Source organism: Aaosphaeria arxii (assembly GCF_010015735.1).
Source record: "Aaosphaeria arxii CBS 175.79 unplaced genomic scaffold BU24scaffold_5, whole genome shotgun sequence".
Taxonomy (NCBI): domain Eukaryota; kingdom Fungi; phylum Ascomycota; class Dothideomycetes; order Pleosporales; genus Aaosphaeria; species Aaosphaeria arxii.
In genome coordinates, this window is record NW_022983478.1 from 542,244 (window position 1) to 568,771 (window position 26,528).

The 26,528-nt window shown below is 49.7% G+C and overlaps 10 protein-coding genes across 10 annotated transcripts; 2 read left to right on the top strand and 8 right to left on the bottom strand.

The window, feature by feature from the left end:
* Nucleotides 1-160: 160 nt before the first annotated feature.
* Nucleotides 161-1,259, bottom strand: BU24DRAFT_423289 (uncharacterized protein). The gene is made up of 2 exons (XM_033528210.1): nt 667-1,259; nt 161-608 (listed from the first exon to the last, which is right to left on the bottom strand). Exons 1-2 carry the CDS (start codon nt 787-789, stop codon nt 219-221), a joined length of 513 nt encoding a protein of 170 aa, XP_033382636.1. The 5' UTR covers nt 790-1,259; the 3' UTR covers nt 161-218.
* Nucleotides 1,260-2,139: 880 nt separating this feature from the next.
* On the top strand, nt 2,140-3,954 carry BU24DRAFT_423290 (uncharacterized protein). The gene is made up of 2 exons (XM_033528211.1): nt 2,140-2,686; nt 2,735-3,954. Exons 1-2 carry the CDS (start codon nt 2,161-2,163, stop codon nt 3,724-3,726), a joined length of 1,518 nt encoding a protein of 505 aa, XP_033382637.1. The 5' UTR covers nt 2,140-2,160; the 3' UTR covers nt 3,727-3,954.
* On the bottom strand, nt 3,778-5,323 carry BU24DRAFT_441843 (para-nitrobenzyl esterase; the record flags this gene model as incomplete). Its single annotated transcript, XM_033530478.1, has 1 exon — nt 3,778-5,323. The coding sequence occupies exon 1, from the start codon at nt 5,308-5,310 to the stop codon at nt 3,778-3,780; it is 1,533 nt and encodes a 510-aa protein (XP_033382638.1). The 5' UTR covers nt 5,311-5,323.
* Nucleotides 5,324-5,871: 548 nt separating this feature from the next.
* On the top strand, nt 5,872-7,132 carry BU24DRAFT_423291 (NAD-dependent epimerase/dehydratase-like protein). Its single transcript, XM_033528212.1, has one exon. It carries the CDS (start codon nt 5,981-5,983, stop codon nt 6,932-6,934), a length of 954 nt encoding a protein of 317 aa, XP_033382639.1. The 5' UTR covers nt 5,872-5,980; the 3' UTR covers nt 6,935-7,132.
* BU24DRAFT_481733 (uncharacterized protein) lies at nt 7,060-8,831 on the bottom strand (the record flags this gene model as incomplete). The annotated part of the gene is made up of 5 exons (XM_033533195.1): nt 7,060-7,481; nt 7,585-7,759; nt 7,814-8,122; nt 8,176-8,612; nt 8,696-8,831. 5 exons carry the CDS (start codon nt 8,829-8,831, stop codon nt 7,426-7,428), a joined length of 1,113 nt encoding a protein of 370 aa, XP_033382640.1. The 3' UTR covers nt 7,060-7,425.
* A 2,988-nt stretch (nt 8,832-11,819) lies between these two features.
* On the bottom strand, nt 11,820-15,747 carry BU24DRAFT_451391 (potassium/sodium eff). Its single transcript, XM_033531099.1, has 2 exons — nt 14,801-15,747; nt 11,820-14,742 (listed from the first exon to the last, which is right to left on the bottom strand). The coding sequence occupies exons 1-2, from the start codon at nt 15,319-15,321 to the stop codon at nt 12,042-12,044; spliced, it is 3,222 nt and encodes a 1,073-aa protein (XP_033382641.1). The 5' UTR covers nt 15,322-15,747; the 3' UTR covers nt 11,820-12,041.
* A 1,087-nt stretch (nt 15,748-16,834) lies between these two features.
* On the bottom strand, nt 16,835-17,859 carry BU24DRAFT_463101 (carbohydrate-binding module family 18 protein; the record flags this gene model as incomplete). Its single annotated transcript, XM_033532081.1, has 2 exons — nt 16,835-17,535; nt 17,595-17,859. 2 exons carry the CDS (start codon nt 17,857-17,859, stop codon nt 16,835-16,837), a joined length of 966 nt encoding a protein of 321 aa, XP_033382642.1.
* A 1,999-nt stretch (nt 17,860-19,858) lies between these two features.
* BU24DRAFT_451392 (ISWI chromatin-remodeling complex ATPase ISW2) lies at nt 19,859-22,804 on the bottom strand. The gene is made up of 2 exons (XM_033531100.1): nt 22,441-22,804; nt 19,859-22,363 (listed from the first exon to the last, which is right to left on the bottom strand). Exons 1-2 carry the CDS (start codon nt 22,708-22,710, stop codon nt 19,919-19,921), a joined length of 2,715 nt encoding a protein of 904 aa, XP_033382643.1. The 5' UTR covers nt 22,711-22,804; the 3' UTR covers nt 19,859-19,918.
* Nucleotides 22,805-22,974: 170 nt separating this feature from the next.
* BU24DRAFT_423297 (acyl-CoA N-acyltransferase) lies at nt 22,975-23,834 on the bottom strand. The gene has a single exon (XM_033528213.1). The coding sequence runs from the start codon at nt 23,744-23,746 to the stop codon at nt 23,177-23,179; it is 570 nt and encodes a 189-aa protein (XP_033382644.1). The 5' UTR covers nt 23,747-23,834; the 3' UTR covers nt 22,975-23,176.
* Nucleotides 23,835-24,872: 1,038 nt separating this feature from the next.
* On the bottom strand, nt 24,873-26,324 carry BU24DRAFT_492967 (lytic polysaccharide monooxygenase). Its single transcript, XM_033533929.1, has 2 exons — nt 25,518-26,324; nt 24,873-25,453 (listed from the first exon to the last, which is right to left on the bottom strand). Exons 1-2 carry the CDS (start codon nt 26,035-26,037, stop codon nt 25,044-25,046), a joined length of 930 nt encoding a protein of 309 aa, XP_033382645.1. The 5' UTR covers nt 26,038-26,324; the 3' UTR covers nt 24,873-25,043.
* Between the last annotated feature and the right edge of the window lie 204 nt (nt 26,325-26,528).

Consider the following 26,528-nt stretch of genomic DNA (forward strand, 5'->3'; position numbering starts at 1 on the left):
TCAATAATGATAGTTGATCCTGGCGAACTTTTCACTGTCCGATTCGAAATTTCATTTTATGTTGAGCCCCCACTATCATTTGAGGACCTCAAAGAAATCTCCACGGAGTTGAAACTTTGGCAACAAACCAATAGTGCTTATATAGATTGATAGAGATTGAGAGCAAGCAGAGACATGCAACGAACTTAGAATTTACTACAGCTATACAGAGCAGATTGTTACAACATCGAATCAAATTTCTTCGCACCTTCAACTCCCGAGAACCACTGCACCCGATCCTTGGTAAACAACTCGACCCTTGGCTTTAATTTCGTCTCGTGTAACGTAAAATCGTCTACTGTTCCGATCCTTAAGATGCTCTTCCCCGGCCATAGCTCACCAACGCGGTACATCAGCGTCCCACATGTCTTGCAGAAATAATTGGTCATCAGCTTTCCACTGGCGATGGATTTATTCTGCGAGAAAGTGCTAAGATTGTCGCGGCCCCGCACGTGCGTTAGGTAGTTGTCGTCGACGGTGAAGTTGGAGGCGAACATTGAGGCGGTGATTTTACGACAGTCGGTGCAGTTGCAGACGAAAGTGCTCACAAGGCCAGGACCTTCCGTAGGCTTTAATGAAATCAGATATGAATAATGTGGATTCGGATGGAGTTGAGGGATAACTTACGAATGATAATTGAACAGCGCCGCAGAAACAGGTAGCAGTTGCATGAGTGTCGGTTGACCAGCCATCTCCACCAGTCCCAGATACCGGGATATACGGTTTCGTTTTATCAGCCGACGCAGACATTGAATCTCTCACGTATGCGGATATGTTCTTGGAGTAGAGTAAATTCGTCTCTGGAAAAGAGATATCGTTTCCAGATACACAAATCTAGAAGAGATGTTGGTAAATGATTGATTCAATCAAAGACCGGTCGTTCTTCTTGTCCCTTTATACACTTTTGAACAAAGCACGACGCTCTGCTATATCAGCAATGATGGTAATTCTAATCCTCGAGGGAAAGATTATTATTCCCGAATGGTGATTATGAAATAATTAAGTGTAAGATAACAACCCCGCGTCTTAGCCTCGGGCCAGTAAGATGACAGGAGATGCCTAGGTACAAATGAACCCTACATCATCGACCGACCACCTCGTAGCTTCTGCCTTGTATGGCTTGAGACTATGTTCCACTACTGCATCCATTATGTGTAAGCATCAGCGAAACATCTACCTGGCGATTGATGAGAATCCAGACCTTTGCATTGTGTCCGAGTCTTTTCCGAAGCTCAGTGTACGAAAACCCGGGCCTGTAATGCAACATCCCTTCTGATTTATAAGTCAACTTAGGGGTGGCGAAACCAAGCACAACAAAATCGTTTGCTTATTTCAACATCGCCATGGGTAAGTAACAGTTCACCTAGATGAGTCTTGTCGGATATTGGTTTTGTTAAAAGCACCGGAGATAAGGTCCAGCGGAATCGCACCAAATATGTTTCGCATCCATGTCTGGCACCTCTAATTCCATGAGAATAAATCAGCCAATATATGTATCTCTGAATGATCAGTTCGACAATTTAACTTGGTTCTTTAAGACCCTGCCGTACCTGCAGGAGTTGCATAACTTAATATGACTTTCTGCTCGATTCACCTGCCTAGAACACCTCATTCATCGAACTGGGCTGCGGTCCTTCTTACTACTCTAGGTACTGACGAGCATAGCCATAAAACAAAACATGTGAAGCAAGACTGTGTTGGAGGTCGTGTTGAGGACAAGGCTCTCAGCCTTGTGTCACATTGCCACAAGAGCACTCTGGCGCAGTAGCTCCTCAAGCTCCCAATACATTTCAAATCGTGCATCTTTTCGTTGGTTCCCTGATAATAACATCCTGTCAGCTGAAAATGCGCTGGAGTTACACATAGGATGGCGGGGTAGAATGTCAGTGTTTGGGGCCAAGTTGCAATGATCGACACATGGCGACAAGGCTGAGATCGCCCTGCCAACAGAAACCAACAGCAACGCTGCAAACGAGATTGCTCTTACAGCCTCCGATGAATCAAATAACAGAGTTTATTGGCCTAGTCTTGGCCGCACGTTACCTTCGCTGTTGCCTTGTACATGCTCCCAGGTTTAAAAACCTACAAACCTGCGTTATTGATCTCTGAGACTCTAATACTATGGCTACTGCTGGGAACCAGAATTCGGCAGCCTCGCAAGGTGCAACTTCGAGCACCCAATCTAAACCCAACAATGCAACCAAAGTAAAAGATCCTGAAGCCCCCCAAAGCCATGACGAGAGAATCACCGTTATCGATATCGATCTGAACCGGAAATACAATTCTGTGAAAGGGACGAAAATCTACGGAGACAGTTTCAACGACTTGGGTCGTGATGGCGAATCTCGACAGCCTTTAAAAGAGCAGCCTCACAACAGTCTTCGCATATTCTCTTGCCCGAATGTAAAATCTGGAGAAAGCGTTCTCGAATATCTGTCTGATGATAAATTACAATTCGATACACCGCCGTACAGTGTCTCCCAGCTATATCGCTGGGCGGCATTGTCTTCGCAGGGGGCTGAGAGTGATGGTTGGTTTCGATATTCGTTTACCACCGCGCATATGTCTCCAGAACGCACTAGGGCAGTAGTGTTCTTTTCAACTGAGCATATTCAGCTAAAGCGATGTGAAAATGGGCAGTACACTCGTACGTAATAGAGCATCTAATACTTGGATAAGGCTAACAAGTAAATAGTTGTGTGGACCACCGAGGAATCCCCCTACAAATATCGTCCACAAAAAGTAGAGAAAACTCGCATAGACTTTGTTAATCGCCTGAATACAAGAAGCACCCTTTGCCAGGATGATGCGACGAACGATCAGGTCTTTGTCAAACTCCTTCTATTGGATATCTTGAAGATGGACGTAGATCAGTTCGAGCAATTCGAAATCCAATTTCGGGATCTTTACACGCGTCCAGATACAAGTAAATCTGGACTTTGGAGCATCAACAACCAATCTGATAGACTCTTGCTCCTTGGACTTCATCCCTCGCGGCCAGTTAAGCGTCTCGTAGAGAAATGCGAAGATATGAAGGACAATCTCGACCGCAAGTTCCTAGAAGAAATAGTATCCAGTGCCGTTGCATCTTTATCCCCAGCGCCTTCTTACACCCTTCAAATCATGCGCCTACAAAGCTCCAGCTTCCTTAAACAATTTTCAAGAGTCGATGCGACAATCCAGGATCTCCTCTCCTACGACACAGCAATCTCCACCAAGCAACAATCATCCAGTCTTTTCATCCTCACCTTCATCACCGCCATCTGCCTCCCCTTCTCCCTTGCAGCATCAACACTAAGCATGCAATATCAATTCCACGATATTCTCCCCAAGCTCCGCGACATGGTCATCTTCGCGTTCGTACTGGCATGCATTATGCTCATATTCTACAAAGGCTTCGACCTATTCCTTCACATCAAGCGATACGTATTCCAGGTCCGCTTCATTCGGACACGGTTCTACAGGACATTGTTACCACTGGTTTTCATAGGCTGCTGTATCAGTTTCCTCGCGCAGTATATCAACATTCTGAGGAACGATCCGTCGACGATAGGGAACGGGCTGTTGGTGAGTTATTGTTTGATGTTTTTCGGGTATATGATTTTTCTTGTTGTTGGGCTGGATGTTATTTATTTGCTTCTTCATGCGTGGTTTACTTATCGGTCGAGGAATAGACCAGAGGACTAGTCTAGTTGATAGTAAAAGTATTTGTATAATTGTAAGCATGCTTCTAGCAAACTATGGTGGCGATACAGCACCCTCTCTAGGTAGCAACCCATCACATTGGATATCGATGTCACTTTCAGGGAACGGCTGAACAACTTGACCCTCCCACCCGATAAGCACAGCATCGCCCTCCGGCTCGTAGGCATCCCACCCCAATTCAGGTAGTCCGTTAATTGGATCTTTCGCAAAAGCAGTCCAGTAGTCCTGCAACTGTTCAGACACTTCAGTTTGGAAGGACGTCCCTTCGCCCCTTGCAATATCATACGTGCCAAAGACGAGAGGGAGGTCTGCGGAATGATATGCACCCAACCAAGGCAAGGGACTGATGTTCGAAAAGTTGCCGGCGTACAGGTAGCGGTAGGTGGTAGAGCCGGTCATGAAACGGTCCTGGGTGGTTTTCACCTCCGTGCATATGAACAGCCAGAGAGTGTAGTAGTCTCCAATTGCCTGGTCTGGACCGTACGTTCGGTTGTATGGGAGGAATGCGATGCCTTCGTTTGATGTAGTTCCGATGATGGCGGGCTTCTTGGTGTAATTTCCTGCGATGGCGCGGGCGGTATTGTTGGAGAATTTCGTGCTGTTGTCTACGATAATGTTGAAGCTTAGTGCAGGAGTAGCGGTGGAGTCGACACGGGATTTAAGATAGCCTATGATGTCGGTGGAGCTGACATTTCGCATACAATCCAACTCTGCGGTAGCTGTCAGGTTGCCACAACCGAAGTGCTTTGCGACGAAGGTGAAATTGTTTTGCTCGAAATCAAGGGATTGCAGTGGGGTGTATGTGTTCCCAGACGACAGGATATAGCTGGACACGATTGAGTCCTCCGGATAGGCGTAATTGTAGAGATCTGCTGCAATGGCACCCGCGGATTGACCCCATAGTGTGATTCGTTCCGGATCTCCACCAAAGTTGGCAATATTTTCTTGGATCCATTCTAAGGCGAGGCGTTGATCGAGAAGGCCAAGATTTTGAACTGTTCCTCTCGCGTTCGGGAATCCGAAGATGTTCAATCGATAATTGATTGCCACCACGATCAGATCTTTCCTTCGCTGAACCCATTGAGTCGGAATATGGTATGGTGTGTTCACACCTCCTGTCAGAAATGCACCACCATGAATCCACACGATGACAGGACGTGTGTCATTTGATGTCCCATTCCATCTCTTCCCCGTCCATGGTGCCCATATATTTACAGACAAGCAATCCTCGCCAAATTCAGGCTCTGGTAAGAACTCAGGTGCGTCGGTTCGCCATACATTCGATGCATTTCCTTCGAATTGTGGGCAACTTGGACCAAATTTTGTCGCATCAATGAATTGTGCCCTTTCTTTCGCCACTGATGGAAGCCATCGTCGTGACCCTACGGGTTGTTCTGCATATGGGATGCCGAGAAACTGGGCAACATTAGGGGCAGTCCGATCCACTGTACCCGTGACATAGCCTGATGTAGTGTCGATATTCAGAGTATTCACAGCTTGTGCAAAGCGCCATTGCTGCACACCAAGGAAGAGACTGCCGTAGTACGAAAACGACAGATTGAACATTTTACAATTTGGCGATAGATTGCTAAATTTACAAGTCAGTGAAGTCGCGGAATACAATCTTTATTTATGAACAGGCATCCACCTAAGGCACAATTATCTAGGGCGATGAGGCGTCTTGACATTCATCGAACTTGCATTGCCTTCGGACCAGGACATCTGAATCTGTAGTAGTCTTATGACGTTGATTCCCCCATCTATAAGCCATCTATGCAAGATAATTTCATATCAATGGAGATTTTCTAGTAGGCAGTAAGACATGTACTATATCGGGCACGTTGCTCGGACTGTATTTCTGTAAGGAGACAAGTGCATGTCCCCATTGGTGGTTTTGAGGTGATACGACGGATATGGGCGTAGTGAGCCACGTTCTAGAAAACCGGACTACAAGAGACCCGATTTGATGGGGCTCTCCGGACGGCGTTGAGGTTCTGATGCACTCATTATCGTTGTTGGGGAGTCTTCTTTTATCGATGGAATTGCTCGGTCACGTGATAAAGTCAATTGAGGGGTGAATCGTGATTTAACCCCTCACAAGAACGATGGAGCTCTCTAGCTCCTTCGGCATTCTTTCCGAACCTCTCGGTACAATGTCTTGTCATTCAAGAGGGGTACTTCGGCTTGTTGTGAGTTCAATCAGTCATAAACAAAACATTGAACAACTGTACTCACCATGACGATTGTAATAACAGGCGCCGGTGGCTTCGTCGGCCAAACCCTCGCAAAGGAATTGATCCAGAGGAATGCCAATGAACATCTGGTCCTCGCAGATGTCCAAGCACCTCCAAACCCCACCGGATCCAGCAATGTCAAGAGCATCGCAGCCGACCTTACGGATCCCTCAGCATGTGAATCGCTCATAGCGACCTCTCCTGACGCCGTCTACATCCTCCATGGCATCATGTCCAGCGGCGCGGAGGCCAACCTCGAATTGGGCTATAAGGTCAACTTCGACAGCGTCCGGCAATTGCTAGACACCATCCGCCTGAAGAAGCCCGGCACCAAGGTCGTCTTCACCTCATCTTGCGCCGTGTTCGGCAGAGCTGCAGTCGAGAACGTCGCGACGGAAACAGACGTCGTTCCCATGCCTGAAAGCTCCTACGGCACCCAAAAGCTCATGATCGAGTTCCTGGTCAATGACTACTCCCGCCGTGGTTTCATCGACGGACGAGCAGTACGTCTCCCCACCATCTTCGTGAGGGCCGGTGCTCCCACCGCTGCTGCGTCGTCATTCGTGTCCGGCATCGTCAGGGAGCCCGTCCATGGTCAGGAGAGCGAACTCCCCGTCGATCCCGACATCGGGATCTGGCTTTCGTCTCCTAAGACCCTCGCGCGCAACTTGGTGCACGCGAAGGACGTCGAGGCGGAAAAGCTGGGCCACTTTAGGAATATCCTGCTTCCGGGATATACGGCGAGTAGTCGAGAGATCTTGGATGCGCTGGAGAAGGTTGCTGGTAAGGAGACGAGGGCGCTTGTAAAGGAGAAGAGGGATGCGACTGTGCAGAGGATTGTGCTCAGCTGGCCGGCGAGGTACGACACGTCGAGAGCTAAGAGTTTAGGATTCCACGAGGATATTGGATTGGAGCAGACTATTCAGGACTTCATTGAGGCAGACAAGAAGTCGTAAGGGAAACTCCTACTCTGATCAACGTTGATCTGGCAACATGTCTATAAAGGTCACTCGTACATACACCAATTCAATTGATAAGCCAGACCACCAAAGAATGCTCCAGTACTATTCTACGCCCAATCCTAAAAATATACTAAACAAACGACTGGTGAGCAAATCCTCCGCATTCATTACTACCTGCTTAGCGTAACCCCGCATTTTACCCCGGATTTCAAGTTCCCCCTAGATGGTTCACTCATCAACACCATGCAAATTCGAGTGCGTATATACCTACCTAGGTATCTACCCGCACTGCCCAACAAGGACATTGGCCTCATTGTACCGCCATCAATTCGAACACAAGCAGCCGGTCTACAGATTCCAAATAGCTCCGACGATGTTACCAAATGTTTCATCTCATTTCATGAGCTCTCAAATGAGGTATGTCGTATAAAATTGGTATATGTTTTCCGGGCAACTGCCATCCCAAACACTAAAAGGACGCCCAATTATGCATAGCCATCAAACCAACTCCCAATGATACCAAATAACAGCATAATCATCTCTAAAAAAAATAAAGAATAGAAACGCTTGCTCCCAATAACCAACCAAAACACCACATTCCCTCCCATCCTTTCTCTATCACTCAGACTCAGAAGCAGACCTACTGCTAACATCCTTCGTCAGCTTATCCCCGTCCTCAACCTCCGGCACAAACGGCGGCGCATCGCCCACGCGGTCCGCCGTCAAGCCCGCAGACCCAGGCTTCCTCATCCCAGCTTCGAGTTGTCGTTGGTAGCTGACCTGGCGGAGGCGCTGTGATTCCTTGGGAGTGAGATGGAGCTGTGTATATGTTAACTCTGGTCCAGAACAAAAAGAGGAGAATGGAGTACATACATAAATCTCAACGCCGACCGCATGAATAGCACCAGCGACCCAAAGCGCCATTCCGAACCCGATGTTGAGCGCCGCGCCCGCCGTGACAGGAGACCCGGCGGTCATGTCCGCGGCGACGATTGCGACCTGGTTTGGATTCGAGCCGTCGAGGTAAGAGGCGCAGGCGGGGTAGGCGGTCAGGAGGGCGGTGCTGGCGGGGAGGGTGTGTGCGATTTTGGCGCAGGGCCAGACGGCGTGGTAGGCGTGGGTGGAGGAGATGATTGAGGCGGTTATGATCATTATGATGCGAGATGTTATGATTCCGCCGGCCTGAGGGTGGGAGTGTTAGTTAGGGAGAGGGGAGAGGGGAAGGGAGGACGAACGTAGACCCAGCCTCGAAGCATCCAGGCGCGGTGCTGCTCGATTTGAAGACGTTTGATATTGATGATGGCCATGGCGAAGGAGCCTAGTGTGGCGATTGCGACGACGCCGATGAAGGCTTGGGTGTCGAGGCCGCCACCGAAGGAGTGTCTAGCGATCATGAATGCGCCGATAGTGCCTGCAACGAATAGTAGAAGAGCGATGTATCCCATGATTCGGTGGACGAGGATAGCTTTATGGCGGATGATGGGGATGAATTGGAAGAAGGCGATAATTCCGGCGGGGAGGACTCCAGCGAGGTGGAGCATGATTCCAACCTTGTACTGGGTGAATGTTTTGTAGTAGTAGCATTCTCCAGGGGCAGCGCTGTTGCCGGGTGCAGAAGTTGCGGGACAGAGGTTTTGATTGAAGTTCAGATAGGCGAGGCGGGCAATGGAGACTATAACGGAAGAGCTACTATCAGTATTTGTAGAATCGATACTATGTAGAAATGTTGATGGTGCTGAGACTCGATTCACGTACAGCCAAACAGTGCCCCTGCGAGAGTAAACCACAGCACAAAGTTGTATCCTTTCTGGAAGCCAAGCGTGGTATATATCCTTCTACAGAAGGCTTTGAAGCCCTTTGGCTGTTTGGTGGTAGGTTCAAGGGCGCCCATGATGATGATCGTCTGTTAACGTGCGGTGGCAGGAAAGTGGATGAGAAGTTTGGATAAAATGAGACAAATGGGGTAAGTTAAGGTTTGGAGAGATTGAAGTTACACAGAGAAAGACTTCTGAATGATTGAACAGATCCTCGATACCGCCTTGCCATCGTCCTACGCTTTTATATATGTATGTACAGAGTATACACAGATCCAGCGATATATCACAATCGTCACTTCTACACTCCAGCGCACTATGCTTCCCAATTCGCACCCGCCTTTCCAGAATTCATTTTAGCCATCAACTGATGTCCACATTGCACCCTATGGCAAGCACTCACTAAATCCCATCACCACGCGACACCCGTCATAGAAAGCAGCAAAATTGTACTCCAGCGCGCAATGAGCCGAAACAGGATTAGTCCAACCTATCGAGCGAGAAAACACCATAGAAGCACGACACAAATAGACGGCATGGGTTTTGCTGGGCTTTCCCACGTCTGTGGCTACGTGCTGCGCCCAGAACATGGATCGAGAATTGCTGGCGAGAGCTGCGATCGGGAGCTGGGGTTGATGCGCGCACAAAGGACGTCATCATCGCGATTCATGTCGATCGTTTGTTTCGTCCAATCTTAGTGGTCTGGCTTTCGCGTAGATTTGTAGCCGACGAAGCTACCGTCGCCCCGTCAATTTCTAGCGTGGACACCCGGGGGGAATTGCTCGATTCCTAAAGTCGGATCACGGATCACGGAGGGTCTTTCAAAGCCGTTGAGTAGAAATATGTGGAGGGTCGGACGGGCTGTGGTCAGAGGACTATGATTGTTCCATTTGCCAAGCAATGTCGGGCGGGGTGAATGCTTTGGTACGACATTGTCGGAAGAAGAGGTGACACGGCGTAACTCACTTGCCATTGCAATTGTTACTCCGTTCCGTGTTTTGTCACGAGTAGATACAGAGTTACCCATTCATATCAAGGAGAACTAGTGATCTTGAGCGCGCTCATCACAGACTCCATCCTCTAGTATCGTCTTTCCGTACATGTCCAAATAACCTTGTTCACCTTCAAATCACGCACTAATTTTTAACATCATTTCAAGAAACTTGGAAACTACGCTGTTTAGCTGCGTTATCACTTACCACATAAATCAGAAGGAACGTACATATAGTTACAGAGACTTACTACTGACAAAATGATTCGCATTCCGGTCGGTAAAATTCCATTTCCCACTTAATCTCATTGCATTGCTAACTAAACAACACTTTTAGCTGATATTAGCAGCTGGTACTTCATTCAAGGAATTCTTATTCATAGATGGCTGCGTCTTAAGTTCGCCTGTACCCCGTCAACGACGTTCTAATACCTCGTGGCCGGCTCTTATGCCCCAGGAAGAAATCTATTAGATGCGTAAAGCAACTTCGTCGTAAATCATGAGTATCCAAGCGAATCTTCGAATATCCGGCGCTCTTTAATGCTCCCTTCATCTCGCGAATCTAGCTGGCGGCATCTGCTTTGGTACTTTCAGGATTCATAGCCGACTCGATTCGTCTGATAATCCTCGCCGGATTCCCAGCCGCGAAGCAAAAGGGCGGCACATCCTATATCATAACAATTTTAGCCATCACATTCTGAAGAAACGGAAAGAAAACCATAACGGCAACTTACCCTCGTAACAACCGACCCCGCCCCAACCGTACTCCCCTTCCCAATCCTCACCCCCGCATTCACAATCACACTCCCGCAAATCCACACATCATCCTCGATATGAATCTCCTTTCCACCCTCTGGCCCCTTCAATCCCTCTCGCACGGCTGGATCCAAAGGATGTGTCGCCCCGTAGAGTCGTACGTCGGGTCCGAATAAAACGCGCTCGCCAATGGTGATAAGACATGTGTCGAGGACGATCATTCCGAAGTTTATGAAAGAGCCGCTGCCGACTTTGAAGTTCTGGCCGTGGTCGACGGAGATGGGGCCGTCGACGTAGGGGTCGGTGGAATCGAAGAGGGCTTCGTCGGCTTCGGGGTCGGGGTTTACTGGTGGGAGGGGACGGGCGTCTTGGATTATGCTTTGTGAAGGATTGATGAATTAGCTATCGTTTCAGAGGCTTTCAAAGCAATTCCTTGGAGGCGATGTACGGATGTGTAACTTCGAATGACTTCTCTTTTCCAACACCAAAGTACCGTAAATGAAAAGTATAATCCTAACTCACTCTCTCCAAAGCTCAACCTTCCTCCTCCTCGACGCATCCCCCGCCGCATTGAATGCTTCACATGCCTTCTTACACCTCGTCCTATTCTTCTGCAACTCCGGATCTCCAGCCCAGTACAATTCGCCCCGCAGCATCTTCGCCCATTCTTTCGAGGCCGCCATTATGTATCAACTCTTATTCCGTGACGTAGTGCCGAAAAACGTGTGAAAGGGGAAAAAGGAATCAGTCGGTCAAGCAGACAACCATCCAAAGTTCTAGCTGGAGGAAAAATTGATCTGGATACCTGACTATATACTACTGTGTACCTTATATATATATTTTGCATCTATATCAGGACATCCGATCCGTCCCCACAATACCTTATTCCCCGTTCCCGTATACGTGGTCCGGTGGAGATGTCCCCCGCTCTCCCGACGTTCTCCCACGTCATGTCGGGCCGACATAGATTCCAATCAACCATCATGAAATGTCCAACTGGAGTATCACGACTCACGCTTGCAGCTAAATCTGAAATTTTGAGGGAAGCATGACCTCGTGTTCGGATATTCAAGGCTGGAGATTCTTGGGGTATCCGCAGGGGGGGTTTGGTGGGGTGGGGTGTGCGTGTTGGATGTTAGTGGTTGTGGGCAGTTGAGACGACACGCAGAGCTGATGATCTACAAATACGATGTTATTCTCAGCAGACAAAGGGAAGACAGTATCTCGTTCACCTGCTAATTGTCCCCAATTAATTTGGCAAACTAAATTTCCATAGACACATGATCAATTGTCATACAATGACAGTTTGGTTCTAAAACGCAGCAATGTTTTTTTTGGGGGATTTTATGTGTAAGGAACGACTAAACATACTATATACGACAAAATGAGTGGACGAGGGGCAGAGACCACCTCTTACAATGACAAAAGACAAGGACAATTTTGGTGATGGCAATCTGTTTCCTCCGCAGTCAACTCACACTCTTCCTCTCTCTCACTCTTACTCCTGCTTCCCCTGTAACGCCACTCCGTCCTCGACAACTTATACCTTCTCCTCATTCGTTACACTCGAGTCGTCGGTATAGTAGCGACCAAAAACACGATCCTCTACATCCATATCCTCGTGTCTAGCACCTCTTTGCATCTTCTCCTGCCTCCGGAAATACACCCTCTTCGCCCACTTCCACGCCTCAACACCCGCGAAAAACAGTCCCGCACTCACAAACACAATCCCCCACTCCCACGTAATCGGCGCGTGCTTAAACACCGTCGTGTTAACGACCGGAATATAGACGAGGGGAAACAACGTCACGAACCCGACGACCACGGCCCAGAACAGGAACCTATTCCGCCAAATGTCGATGATCCACTGCGTGAAGTATTTGGTGGAGTCGGGCTGCATGCGGAAGAAGGAGCGACGCATATCTATCATTTCCCAGGCGAGGAAGAGCGCGAACCATGTGAGACACGCGAATGTGGTGGCGCGGGCGCGGAAGACGAGATGGCAGGAGGAGGAGTAGGTTTCGTTGCAGCCGGACCCGAGCTCGCCGTCGCCGAAGCCGTAGACGACGAGGGTGAAGCTGGAGAGGCAGAGGAGGGTGATCCAGAGGCCGTAGACGACCATGTCGACGAGGAATTCGAGGGTGAAGATGCCGGTTTTGAGGGATACGGGGGGTCGGTGCAGGATGTCGGGGACCGCGCGTTCGAAGCCGAGGCCCATGTCTGGCATTCCAGATGTGGCCATGATGATCCAGACGACTTGGACGGGGGCGAGCGGGAAGACGGAGAGACCGGTGTTGTCTTTGAAGGCAAGGCCGACGAGGAGGGTGCCGGCTTGCGCGACGTTTTCGGCGAGGACGTGAAGGACGAACTTTTGGATGTTGTCGAAGATTCGACGCCCTTCCTCTACGGCGGCGAGAATCGAGGCGAAGTTGTCGTCGGTGAGAACAATGTCGGATGCTTCTTTGGCGACGTCGGATCCTGCTTGGCCCATTGCGATGCCGACGTCTGCCCGCTTGAGGGAGGGAGAATCATTCACACCGTCACCAGTCATTGCGCAGAAGCGGCCGCGGCGATGAAGGGCTTCGATCATGCGAACCTTGGTGCTGGGCGCACAGCGAGCGATGACAAGCGGGAGGACAGGCAGCTTGTCAACTTCATCGTCGGTCAGGCTGTCGAACTCTCCAGCTGTCATGATGAGGGCTTTCGCAACGTCGGCAGAGATTCGCTTCATACGCTCGGCAGATGGTAGGATGCCTACCTCCACAGCAATCGCTTTGGCTGTCTCTGGATGATCGCCAGTGAGCATGTGAACTTCGATCCCGGCTTCGTGGCATTGTCGGACGGCAGGGGAGGATTCTGGTCGTGGAGGATCGTAGAGGCCTATGAGTCCGCGGAAAATGAGACCGGATTCGACAGATTGGCGATCAACGTCTGCTCCTTTTTCGACTTGTCCTTCGTAAGGACGGCTGGCTAGGGCAAGTACACGGAGTCCCAAGCTAGCGAGCGCTTCCATATTACGCAAGATCTCTTCGCAGAAGTCGTCAGTCATGTCTTCCAACTCATCCCCTAAGCCAACTTTGGACACGGAAGAACAGCTCGCGATCACGCGTTCGACAGCGCCTTTGGTGAGGGCTATAAGATTGCCGCTCGAGTGACGCATAATGACAGACATCTTCTTGACAGTAGAATCGAAAGGTAGTTCAACCAGGTCTTCCCATTCGGCCTCACCTCCCTTGGTAAGACGACTACGATCCATGCCGAATCTGGCTGCGAAGACCTGGATGGCAATTTCGGTGGGGTCTCCATGGGCTTCCCAGGCGCCTTCGTTGTTCTTCTTCACAGCAGCGATATTTGCCAAACAGGCAACGTTGAGGAAATGTTGTAAAGCGACATCCGGACGGGAATGAAGTTTCTCCGAGTCTACGATGTCACCGCAGGCAGAACCACCAGTTTTGAGTTGCATCCTTCGAGGCTCTGCAGAACTGAACCGAACATCACCGGCTGTTGGATCCTGAGGTGCAGTCGAATTCTCAATAGTATATGTCCCAACACCAGGCAACCACGCACCACGAGCAATCATCTTTCCTTGAGTAAGGGTGCCCGTCTTGTCGGAGCAGATATCAGTGACGCCGCCAAGTGCCTCCAGCGATTTGAGATTTCGCACGAGCACGTTGCGCTTTTCCATGCTCTTTGTGCCGGCTGCCATAGTAATTGTAAGTACAACAACAAGGCTGGCTGGAATCATTGACAACCCGGTAGCTACTGCGTAGATAACGACCTCTTGACGAGAGCTGAACTCGTTCGCAGCCAAAACTATAATGGCACAGAGCACAGCAATTCCAAACAGGAGAATGGCGAGTTTCGATAGCTTCTTCTGCAACGGGGTGCCAACGTTCAAACCCAGGAACCGTCCTATCGCGTCAGTGAAGGTCAACGTGTAGGCTTCGAGGTAACGGTGTGGTTTGGCATGGCCGCTAGGGCCACGGTTCTTGACCGGTCGAACTTTCGATTCTGTCTCGCGAAGTTGAGAAGCGATGGCTCCGATCTCCGTGTAGACACCAGTAGCGAAAACCACGCCTTTGGCACGGCCTTTGGTCACGTTTGATGAACTGTATGCGACGTTGATTCTATCTCCTGGTCCAGTCTTTTCGGGAAAAGTAGCTTCTTCATTCTTGCGAACGGGTAAAGATTCTCCGGTCAAAAGAGCTTCATCTGTTTCGAAATTTACAGCCTCGAAAACTCTAAAACTTCATGTTAGAGGATCGGGAAAATCATTATTGCTCGGAGAAATGCACTAACCTGATATCCGCGGGAATTGTATCACCTGTCTTGATCTCAATAACGTCGCCAGGGACGACTTCAAGAGACGGAATGGTCGACTGTTTGCCATCTCTTATCACCTTTGCAGTCGGCGAGCTCAAAGACCGCAGCGAATCCATAGTCTTCTCGGCCGACCATTCCTGAAAGAACCCTACAACGATGTTAAGCAGAATCACGAACGTCACAACCCCACCTTCGATCCAAGACCTGATACCAAAACTGACGGCCATAGCGAGGATCAGAACGAGGGTCATTGCGTTGGCGACCTGGGCGATCAGAATCTTGACGACGGAGACTCCTTTCGTTTCTCCAAGGTCGTTGGCGCCATGTTCGTCGAGGCGCCGTTTTGCTTCGGAAGTGTCCAGTCCGTGCCATGTATCGGTGCTCAATTCGTCCACTACTTGGGCGAGAGTCAGGCTGTGGGCGGGCAGCGATAAGGGTTTGTTGGACTGCCCGCTCACGTGGCCCTCGTGGGGGGTTATGGCTTTGTTTTTGCCCATGAGTTGTAGTGAATATCAAGTGATTCGTGAATGTTTCGAATTCCAAATTGGATGTGGTATTGGTAGAAGATCTTTTCCTGTGGGTTGTTTCCCAGATGTTGTTGATAATTATGTAGTTAACGATATAGATATCTTCTGATTCTCGTCCCAGTGTGGACGAATTGAGCAGTAGTGTTGATGTAGGTAGACATAGAGGACTTCAGCACGGGGTATTGGACAGACTCCTCCAGAATCAAGCCACGATTGGCGGGTGGTGAAAGTGTTAGTGGTTGAGTGGTCGAGATAGTAACTTTGGCAAGGCTGAGGACGCGAGGCTCGATGATAAGCTTCGGAAGATGTGAGAATGGAGCTGAGTTGCAAAAATCGATGATGGTAACAGTAGGAAGAATCTATTGGGGACAATGACGGTCTTATAACACACAGAATTCTCAACAAGGTCAAGGATTACGTAGGAAACGATGCCCTTGGCAGGTGAAGAAAAGTGGAGGCACGTGAGCGGGTTACGGCACCGGCTTTCTTGGCCTTTGGACGAGCATGTCACTCTTTTTGACGTTGAGCATCAATCCCCAACTTTCTATGGTCAGGAGTTTGCGTATCTTTAGAAGAGCAATCCTCCAATGATGGTTTAGAATACTTCCACATTCCTGCATAATTGGTCTTGTAGGTTATAATCGGTAGAATACTCGAACCTCTTGATGTTCCATAGCTGATCTTGGCTCCCTCGCCGATCGAAGTACAGATACACCATCCATGTCGCGAGTTCGTGGATTTATTTGTCGATCAGAGATTCGGTAACATTGGACAATAATTCAATGTGACCTGTAAGACTGTGACGATACACACAGTCGTCATATGACATTCCAAGTTGCCTTTCCCCTCATCTGTGCAACTGGCACATGTAAGCCTAGTTTGTCTCCTACAGGTTCTCAACTAAAAATCAACGCGCACCAGTTCAGCAAATATTAACGGATGAAATTAAAAACGTCCTAATTTTACACATGTTATAAAGTCAATGATTTTAGGTACATGCGACCTACTCAAACGAGGTAGGCAGCAAAAGTCAGAGTTCTCGGCGCTGTTACTAGAGGCTTAGCAAGGGACGGATGAATTGGCCAATCAGAAGCATTGATTCTGCTTTCTTAGGTTAAGTCCGATTCAGCATTCGTTGCATTGGAGATGTCACAAAATACAATTGTACACTTGATAGCATGGGCAGCTCTTGATATTTGAGAAAATCATTTAATAGTTTTTTTAGACTACGGTACGATTGAAAGTTTAGGGGTGTCTTGTTTGGGGTAGTAAACACATAGCAAAACAGAGATTATTTTAAGACCATTTCTTAGTTTCAATATGAGAACATATGATTGACATACTCGTCTGACTGACATCAACAATCTTGACATTTTCCTCTATGAACAAGTAACCTCACACTATATACACGCCCTCTTCTACTCTCCCTATCATTTCACCCCCTTCACCATCATGTCCTTCTCTTTCCTCTCCTCATCCCTACTCAAGACCCCGGAGTGTTGCACCTCCCGAATTCCGGCCGGCATCCATAATTGATACTACAATAGTCATTCTGGTTCCCGCACCAGAAGTAATCTGAGCAGCAGTCGCCGTACACGGACCCTAGACACGATACGCCGTTGCCGCACTGGCCGTTCGTGCTAACGGGGATAGTTGGCGTGGGGCGTGCGGAAGATGTGCTCGAGGGTGGTGGAATGGGCGTTGAAGACGGAGGACGTGGAGTGGAGGATGGGGGTGCGGGAGTTGAAGAGGGTGGTGCTGGGGTCGATGAAGGAGGTGCTGAGGAAGATACTGGAGGCTGCACGCCGCCGCAGGTGCCGAAGCCAGAGCGGCAGCCCGTACCGCAGTACGCGGCGGAGTTACCGCAGAAGTACCATTCAGAGCAGCAGTTTCCGAAGGGGGAGCCGGCGCAGGTAGTCGAGTTTCCGCATTGGCCGTTGGAGGAGATGAGGGTTCCTGATGGGAGAGGGGGGAGGACTGAGGTGCTTGATGGAGGGACGACGGTTGAGCTTGGTGGTACTACTGACGAGGAGGATGGTGGAGGCGGTGGTGTTGAGCTGGGTGGTGGTGCGCTGGATGATGGTGGTTGAGGTGGTGCGTCGCCGCATCTTCCATATTGAGGCTGACATCCTACGATCTCGCCGCAGAATTCGAATTCGTTACCGCAGTAGCCATATCCTGAGCCTATGAAGTGGTGTCAGTCACTTTCTCCAGGAGTGTGCAAAGGGCAGGTGATAGCCTACAGCATTGGTTGTTAGAGCATCGCTGCCCTCCATACTCTGCTCCACATCGACCTTCCTGCTGTCTTCTGTCAAGGAAACGCGTCAAAAGGCTTGCAATTGGCGTGGTATTGTTGCGTTTTTCAAACACCTCATGCCCGGAACGGCGAACCTCTCCCAACACTTCAGAGCTTCTGCTTCCAATTCCAGCTCCGAAAATTCCATTCACCGACGCCGAGACTCCCGAAAAGCTCAAACAAGCCGCGAAGGCAAAGCTAGTCAACTTCATAGCTCAACGTTACTTCTCGGACCTTTTACTTGTAGAGGGACAGGATGGAAGCTAGGCAGCTCGGGTACAATTAAGATAGAGCAACAGCGGACGCGTCGCATTTAATGAAAAAGGCTCGCCGGATAAGTCACCCTCAGAAGCCGACGCCCACGTCGAATTATATAAGTGACAAGAATAGCTCAATAAAGATACATATCTACACCTCTTTCTCTTCACTCACCCCATTCGTTCGCCTGCCTCGACCATGACCAGACCGGATACGCGAGAGACGCGTGAGCTACATTCCCATAGCTCCACGGACTCTCGGCATAATTAATTGGTTCCAAGCCGGAATTATTTGCGTAATGTGTATTTCCGTTTTGGACTTTGCACACAGATGGAAGCGGGAGAGTGTGCAGGGTCGTGTTAATATACACATCGGTGCGAGCTTGCTGGATTGATAGCGAACGTGGGGCATTTGTGGTGGTGGTGCACGCAGGAGCCGCATGTGGAATGACATCGGAGCCGTGGTTGAACATTCCCATAGCGAATGCAAAAGTCAGGAACAGGAAACTTCTTTTCGAATTTCCATTTTGATGCGATCGACCGCCCACGTTTTGAAAGAGAATAGAACGTCGATCCTCGACGGGACGATCACCTCCCTCGCGCGACCCTTATGCCATCCACCCACATATACACTCTTACTACGCCAACATGTGTGCGCGTAAAGCCAAAACCCCCTCCCACATTATCCCGACGACCAGGTGGGGCACCCTGTTATCTCTTGGCCGTTCATGTATCGAACCTTCTCTCGAAATCAACCCTTCATTTGCTTTCGTCGCTGGAAGGGAAGTCTTTCCAGCAAAAAAGGCTAAATTCAAGTTGCCGAGACCAGGCCGATATTGCTGCGCTCGGCTTGGGATGACTGAAAGCGTGACCTTACAGCGATATCGAGATGACGGATAGTAAAGCCGAAAGTCTGGGGGACGATATTGGGATGGGGTTTGGGGTGGAGGGGTGAGGATGCAGGAACGAGGTTGTGACGGTGTGGGGAGTGGTGACACGTGAGAATGGTAATGAGCCCGCACTGGCGAAGCGACCTTCTCCTAAAATAAATCTACTGCTAAAGAATGCATAGTCCAAAATAAAGTAAGAGAGGCCAAAATGCTTCACGTATTTCATTACTGTTTATTTCGTGCTGGTCGTTAACTTCAGGTGAACTTCCCAATGCTATACTGAAATAGTAATACGTTCGTGTATCAATATCAAACGGCTCCAGACTCTACCCTTTCTTGTCTATACCCCAACTTAAGGAATATGTTTAATTGGATAATGCCCAAAACATCTAGAAACCTATGATTATCTGTAAATGCCATGCTTCAGCTCACCTCACCCAACAAACCTCCCTTCCCCTAACATTCTAAGCCCAATCCCTCCACCTCCTACAGTGACCAGTGACAGACCAAGGTGTACATATGCACCACACTACTCCATGGCCATCACTTTTTTTAATCCCTACACACCTCGCCGTTACTGTGACATACGTCAACCTACCAACCCCCATTTCAAGTCTGTCCATTCAATTCCTTCCCACAATTCGCTTACCCTTCGTAAAGAGGCAAGTAAGTAAGGTCTTGTACATCGAGGATCTTGAACAGAGCGTTGCTTTGAAGCAAGAGTAAACAGCGGGTACGCGTCTCTAGATGAGGAGACGGTGGACATTATGGTGTGTGAGTAAAGCACGCAGTGCCGGACCACGAGGTCGAAGGCGAAGGGTGCATGAGTGTCTTACCAGGTTGTGGAGAGCTGCAGCCTCCGGTGGTATACTGCATGCTGGACCGCCTTCTTTCGTAGTGGAGGAGGGGAAGGTAATGTGCGTACATTGAGGTGTGGGTTGGGAGGTTTAGGGGGTAGGTGGGTGTCGTGACAGTCATCGAATCAAAGCGTGCATGCGTGAAGAATGAGGAAACGTGATCGAAGGATTATATGTATTCGATGATACCAAAATGCAAATCGCTAGAACGCACATCAGAAAAATAAACAGATAAACATGGGATATAAGACGCCTCTGTGTTGTGAGTCAAGCACGTAGACCTTCCATGAGTGCACCCTCGTCCCTCTTCCCCACGGCCTGGAAAACCTGGTCCTCGCCGCCGACATCGAGGCCCTTCTCCGCCCTCTCGTACGCCTCGTCCGTCCTGTCCAATAAGATCTCGATCTCCTTCTTACCCAGCACGCTCTTCCCTCCGTCCGAATCCTTGACGTCGAAAGCTTCGCCGTCGCTCTTTCGGAGCAGTTTCTGGAGCTCGTCGACTTCGTGCTCTTTGTCGAGCTGCTTGCCGCGGCCGCCTCGGTCGTTGCGTACGCCGCCTTTGCGGATCACGAGTTTTTCGAGGCGGCGTTTTGCTTCGGCGGATTCGAGGAGTTTTTGTTCGACGGTGTTGCGCGTGGCGAAGCGGTATACGATGACGTTTCGGGTCTGGCCGATGCGGTGGGCGCGGTCCATGGCTTGGAGGTCTTGCTGCGGGTTCCAGTCGGAGTCGAAGAGAATGACGGTGTCCGCGGAGGCGAGGTTGATGCCTTGGCCGCCGGCGCGGGTGGACAGGATGAAGACGTTTTTCGCGGACTTGGAGGTCGAGGACTTGTTGAAGGATAGGATTTGCTCTTGACGGTCTGATTGAGCAACAGAGCCGTCGATGCGGGCATAGGGATGGGAGCGGAGAGCGAGGTATTGTCCGATCAGATCGAGGGTGGTGGTGAACTGAGAGAATATGAGGACTTTGTGACCACGGGAGAGAAGTTCTGGGAGTAGTGAATCGAGGAGTAGCATCTTGCCGGAGGTACTGACGAGAGTTTCATCAGGTTCAGTCTCGGATGCAAAGGTCTCTGTGCCTGAAGTTTCGGCTGTAATGAAAGGGTTGAAGAAGTTGTAAGGCGAGTTACAACAGAGCCGGAGCTGCATTATCGGATTGCCCAGCTTCTTTTGTAGGAGTTGCCGTTTTGCGATCTCAAAGGTGGCGGCTCTGACCTTTTCCTCCTCTGCTTCAGAATCAAGCTCCTCTTCGGCTTCGAGTTCACTCTCTTGCTCCAGCTCCGCAAAATATTGTCTGTCACTGACTTCCTCGTAGTTCTTCCGTGTGCGGCTACGACGAGACGCGATAGATGCGGGTGTGCCTTCCCTTGACGTCTTTGCACTTTTGTTTGGTGTGCTAGTGCCGCTTGCCAATGGCTTCCGCTTACGGCTCCCATTGTTGCTCCGGATGCTTAGAGGAGTAGCAGCCCCACTGGCGAGGCCGACGCTGAGCCTCTCGATTGCCTTTTCCTCCAGATATGAACGACTGGTGCCGTCCAGAATAGCTTGATAAAGCTCGCGTTGCATTGGTGTGAGTGGCGCATAGAGGACATACTCTCGCTTTTTTGGCATCAAACTCTCAACATCAGTCTTGACCCGACGTAAGAGGAAAGGTTTGAGAACAGCGTGAAGAGATTTGACAAGATATTGCTGCCTCTCCTCCGAGAGCAGCTGCTCGTAGCTGGCCTTGTCTTTGAGACCAGAAAAGTCAAACCAGCTCTCAAAAGTGGACAGCTTATCGAAGACTGTTGGTAAGAGGAAGTGCAGAAGTGACCAGAGTTCTATCAGATTGTTCTGAAGTGGCGTGCCCGTAATGAGCAAACGATTAGCGGATCTGTACTGTTGCAATTCGCGAATTAGACGGCAGTCGAGATTCTTTATGCGATGACCTTCGTCAATGATGATGAATTGCCAGCCAAAACCCGTCAAGAACTTCCTGTCGTTCATGCAGATTTCGTAGCTCGTCACCACGATGGGGAATTGCTCGGTCCCGGGGTTTTTGAATTTTGTTCGTCGGATCTTCTCCCGCTCTTTCTTATCGCCGTGATAGAGCACCACGGGAAGACTGGGTGTCCACTTTTTGAACTCTGCCACCCAATTGCTGGTGGTACTCAGTGGTGCGGCGATGAGGAAAGGCCCATATGACTGTTTCTCCCAAAGATGGGCCAGGAGCGAAATGGTCTGAATAGTTTTGCCGAGTCCCATCTCATCTGCGAGTATGCCATTGATGCCGTTGTTGTAGAGAGAAAGCATCCACTCAAGACCTTCGAGCTGGTAGGACCGCATCGTTCCACCGGTTACAAGCCTCGGTTGCCGTGCAGATTTCAGATCTTGTATACCAATGTCGCCCGTCTTAACAGTGTCCTCTTCTTTCTTATCGGACTCCTCCACCTTTTGCTGAAGTTCCTCCTTTTTGAAAAAGTCTGATATTTTTCCTCCTTTGGTTTCTGTCTTCTTCGGCCTGCCGCGGCCTTTCTTTTGTGGCACTACATTCTCTTTATCTGTTTGTCCGCGGGCCGCTGCCGAATTGCGCGTAGCACGTCGTTGCGATTCAGAAGCAGCCTGCTCTGCATCCTTTTCGCGTTTTGATGATTGGCCGTGTGTCTTTTCGTCGCGTGCTTTGTCCTCGTCCTCTTGTTGCTGCATTTGCGCAAGCATGACATTGGCGTAGAGCTACAATGGGCGAAACAGTCAGTATGCAACATCCCAAGATGATAATTCGGTATTGAAAGCATGGTCATGCGGCATACCTTGCTCTTGTTCATTAGAAACTCCAATTGCTGGAACTTCTTGTCCAGCAGCTGTTTGCCACTCTCCAAATCCTCCTGTCGCTCTTTTTCTAGCTTTGCATCGCGTTTTGCATCTTCTTTCTCGCGCAACGCCCGCATTCTGTCCTCCTCCGCCTGCAGTTCTTTGGAAACACCATCGTCAACATCCATGTCGGTCGGAGGAGGGGAAGAGGCAGGGGTAGATTTCTGTGAGGCGGAATCTACGCCGGTAGTCGAAGTAGATGCAGTCATAGAGGTTAAGAATTCGCCTCAGAGAAGAGTGTAATAAATCCAAAATTTGCCTGAGCAGAAAAGCTTCTCAGGGGTGTGTGGTGGCAAAGAAGATGTACAAAGCGAGATATGTGAGGGAGACGAAACGCGCTGGGCTGAAATGGAAGATGTCATCGCGACAGGGATTCGCGTCCACGAACTCACATGACGTGTACCTGCCAAGGTTTCCAATTTCCCACATTCGGTTTTCCATTTCTCCCATTCTCTGTCTACAAAGCGTTGTTTTATTTGTCAAGATTTTCATAGCATCGTCGCTATGGCATCAAATTTATCACGAGAGTTGCACTGGGACCTGCCTTCTGATCTACGTCATCGACCGTGAGGGAGCATTCGGCGCTATTCCGGTTGCTGTCAATTGAAAGCATCACATTAAGTAAACCACAACGTCAACTGGTTTTGACCTTCAATTTTCCTTTTCATCAGTCATTCAGGCGACCAAATTTTTGTTTGATTCGATCAGTTCCGACTTGTCTTCCAAGTCCAGCTTCATAAAAATCGTCCCCTCAATCGGGGTATCGTAGTACTTCTCCACTTCTTCGAACCCAAAGCTCCTATACATGCCTCTCGCCGCGCCCATATGTGCCAATGTGTCGAGGAGAATTTCTTTATATCCTAGGGCTTTTGCGTCTGTAACCACTTGCTCCAGCAGCTTCCGCCCCAAGCCGCATCCTCGGGCTTCGGGCACCAGATAGAATCGTTTCAATTCGCATGCACTTGGCCGGCTTGGGAATGCACGAACGGCAGCGCATCCGACAATACATTCAGACATGCAATTCGACGTGGGGCTCATGAAGCAGAGGATAATAGTCCCACTGCTAGAGGCATCGTATTTTCCCGGGAGATTCGCAAGCTCGTCCTGATAATTCTGATATGAAAGGTCGATTCCGAGCGTTGATGTGTATTCGGTGAATAGCGTCCGGACCGCATTAAGGTCGGCTGGGAATGAGGCCTTTCTCAAATCGTAAAAGACATCTGTCTCCCTAGTCTTTTCGGACATGGTGGGTTTGTGGGAAGAGGAGGAGACAAGATTCAGAAACTGTGCATGCGAAGGTGAGAAACTCGGAACGGATGCCGACAGTACCCGGACACTGCCACTCATCTTTCGGAAAGCGTCCGACTTCGGTCTGTTTGCTTTTTGGGGGATTTTAAGGTGGGGGCTTCAATTTCAATGGACGGCTTCTTATCTCCGGTCTAAGGCGAGATAACAGATTCAAGATTGAGGAGTTGGGATGGACTACAGCATAATTCAACTTCACCGCTGGTTCCGTCGCTCGCTATTTATGTGTCAAGAGGTCGAAGCATGCAATTGCGCGCTAACACCGTTAATTCCAAGTCCCACCAGTCCGGTGACGAGGATTAACCTAAGGTTTTGTCTATTTTATTCATCGAAACGTGGGGAATTGCACGATTTCTCCGCAAACGCATGGTACCCTTGTTCTACCCCAGTCTAAGCCCGTCTCCCGCCATTCGACCAGCATCAAATTCCGCACACAATGATTTCAAGTCTATGGCAGACGTTCCGAGATGCAGCCAATTTCGAATTTGCTTCTGATTTGGCGTCATCTTCCGCGAAAAGTTACCACTATGGGGAAGAAGCGGGGGGCTGCGGCTCCTGAAATGGGAAGGTTTTATGTGGAGCTCCGACACTTTTTCGCCATGCCAATCACGATTCAGCATTATCCACTATTAGCTCATAACTATCAAATCTCCCTGCCCATTACCTAGCGTCCAGTTACTCAAGTCGAGCACTTTCAAACGGCGCAATTTGGTTTGTTCGAATACGATGTCGTGGGGTAGGCTGTGGGGTAGTGTGTCGTGTTTACTGGAACTCTACCTTCGCATTGAAAAGCTCCCCATTATCTTGTTCGGATACTTGTTCGTAGGTGTTCAAAAGTGTACCGCATACCTAAGTATATATAAAAGGTACAAGTGCTAACTAGCAAGGCATATACTGAACCAATGAATATAGACGCAGATACATAACATTCACACTACACTATAAAACAGCGCTAGGCACATACACACGATCCTTTTGGACCTCTCCAAGAGAGAATCAAACTTGTATAATTCAATCAATAATATAGACAAAGTACTGCAGCAGACGCAGACAGTACAATATCTCACAGAAAGTAAAGTAACTAATTCTGGCCCAGCCAAATATATACAGGAAAAGAGGAGCATCTCGCAACCCAACCGCAGAAAAGCAAACGCTGTATCCACATGGTCGGCGTCGGTAATTGCCCGAGAGAATTCTGGGCAAACGGATACTGGAATGACGAGCTTGGTCCCGGGTTTTAGACCTTCATGTCGCGAGCGTGACGGCGGGTAGGCGCGCGGCAGGAGTGCTGTCCGTTGGTAGGAGTGGTGGGAGTGCTCTCGTTGATTGGAGCGGTCTCGCCGGTAGGAGTGCTGGTGGGAGTGCTAGAAGGAGTGCTCTCACTAGTAGGAGTGCTAGAAGGAGTGTTCTCGTTCGTAGGAGTCGTATCAGGAGCAAGGCTACCAGAGAACACCACAGGCCCAGGACCTTGTTCGGGATATGCTTTATTAGTACCCCAGATGCTGAAGTTGACCTCCGGATCGCTCTGAGCGTACACGCCTGGAATCTTGACCGTATCCTTAGGAACCAGGCTTCCGCCACCGGAAACGCTGACTTGGGCGCAGGCGTAGTAGAACTCCGCTTCGCCGGCATGAGCGCCGTGAAGACCTAGGAAACACAACGTTAGATTCTGGTGAAACATTTGAGAAGGGGCGAGGCTACGAAGACTTACCAATATGCTCAGTACGAACAAGATACTCGCCATCCTCAATCCCAGCAGGAATTTCGAATGACACGCGGTCTTTATCCCAAGTACACCACGCATCAGTCCTAATATCCCCGTCCGGGTTACAAATCGTCTCTTGGTGAATCTTAAACCACTCTCCATCTCCCTCGTACGCAGCCACAGTGCTGGGCGCTTTCGACATGTACACCTGCGCGGGGCCAGGATGCTTCATCGTCGCACCAACGCCCAACACCATGGCCAGCGAGTCACCGGCCTTCACATTCGCAGTGTCCTGCGCAGCTTTGTTCGTCGCGCCGAGGTTGCAGCGGAAGTCGGTGCTTAGGGGTGTTAGGTTGTCGAAGGTGTTGATGAATTTGGTTGGCATGTATTTCTCGGCTCGGGTGTTGGCGCGGACATAGGTGGATGACGCTTCGCCGTTGACGACGAGCTTGTCGAAGAAGTAGTGCGCTGATACTCCGGGCAGGGAGCTGGCGATGAGGGCGAGGGCGGCGGTTTGGAAATGCATTTTCACGGTGAGCGATGAATGGATGTTGGTAACGAGTGTAATGGAAAAGAGTGGACGAGACAATGGAATTGAATCAAACGAATGACAGGCCGGGCTGCTGAATGCAAGAAAAGAATGTGAGTTGGACGATACAACAAGAGACCTAGTATGCGAGTCCTCTTCATCTTATACATCATTGCCATGTGTATGAACGCAACCCGCAGTCAGACAGACTCAAATTTCTTCGAAACAACGACACTTCTTGACTTCCGCATATACGGGACGCAGCGCAGCATCCCCAATCGCTTCATCAACCCCAGTACTTCAAAGTTTCGCAGCTACCGCCACGTCGGAAGTTTTGAGCGCCTCGGTAACAAATTCGAGATCTTGACAGGACCCACCGGAGGCTCTTGGAGGCGTTAGTCGGAGCAATGCAAGTCCGTCCCGCTGTCAAAATAAGTCCCCACCCCCTCAGAAATCAACCTCCTGATTGTGAGCTGTTTAATTGAAAG

Excerpts from the sequence above, each read along its gene's own strand:
- BU24DRAFT_492967 (XM_033533929.1), bottom strand. The coding sequence starts at position 26,037 with ATGCATTTCCAAACCGCCGCCCTCGCCCTCATCGCCAGCTCCCTGCCC. Across the intron at positions 25,454-25,517 it reads TGTTCGTACTGAGCATATTG|GTCTTCACGGCGCTCATGCC; the intron begins GTAAGTCTTCGT and ends TGTGTTTCCTAG.
- BU24DRAFT_451391 (XM_033531099.1), bottom strand. The coding sequence starts at position 15,321 with ATGGGCAAAAACAAAGCCATAACCCCCCACGAGGGCCACGTGAGCGGG. Across the intron at positions 14,743-14,800 it reads ACAATTCCCGCGGATATCAG|AGTTTTCGAGGCTGTAAATT; the intron begins GTTAGTGCATTT and ends ATGAAGTTTTAG.
- BU24DRAFT_451392 (XM_033531100.1), bottom strand. The coding sequence starts at position 22,710 with ATGACTGCATCTACTTCGACTACCGGCGTAGATTCCGCCTCACAGAAA. Across the intron at positions 22,364-22,440 it reads TTCTAATGAACAAGAGCAAG|CTCTACGCCAATGTCATGCT; the intron begins GTATGCCGCATG and ends CGCCCATTGTAG.
- BU24DRAFT_423289 (XM_033528210.1), bottom strand. The coding sequence starts at position 789 with ATGTCTGCGTCGGCTGATAAAACGAAACCGTATATCCCGGTATCTGGG. Across the intron at positions 609-666 it reads GCGCTGTTCAATTATCATTC|CCTACGGAAGGTCCTGGCCT; the intron begins GTAAGTTATCCC and ends ATTTCATTAAAG.
- BU24DRAFT_423291 (XM_033528212.1), top strand. The coding sequence starts at position 5,981 with ATGACGATTGTAATAACAGGCGCCGGTGGCTTCGTCGGCCAAACCCTC.
- BU24DRAFT_423297 (XM_033528213.1), bottom strand. The coding sequence starts at position 23,746 with ATGTCCGAAAAGACTAGGGAGACAGATGTCTTTTACGATTTGAGAAAG.
- BU24DRAFT_423290 (XM_033528211.1), top strand. The coding sequence starts at position 2,161 with ATGGCTACTGCTGGGAACCAGAATTCGGCAGCCTCGCAAGGTGCAACT. Across the intron at positions 2,687-2,734 it reads TGAAAATGGGCAGTACACTC|TTGTGTGGACCACCGAGGAA; the intron begins GTACGTAATAGA and ends ACAAGTAAATAG.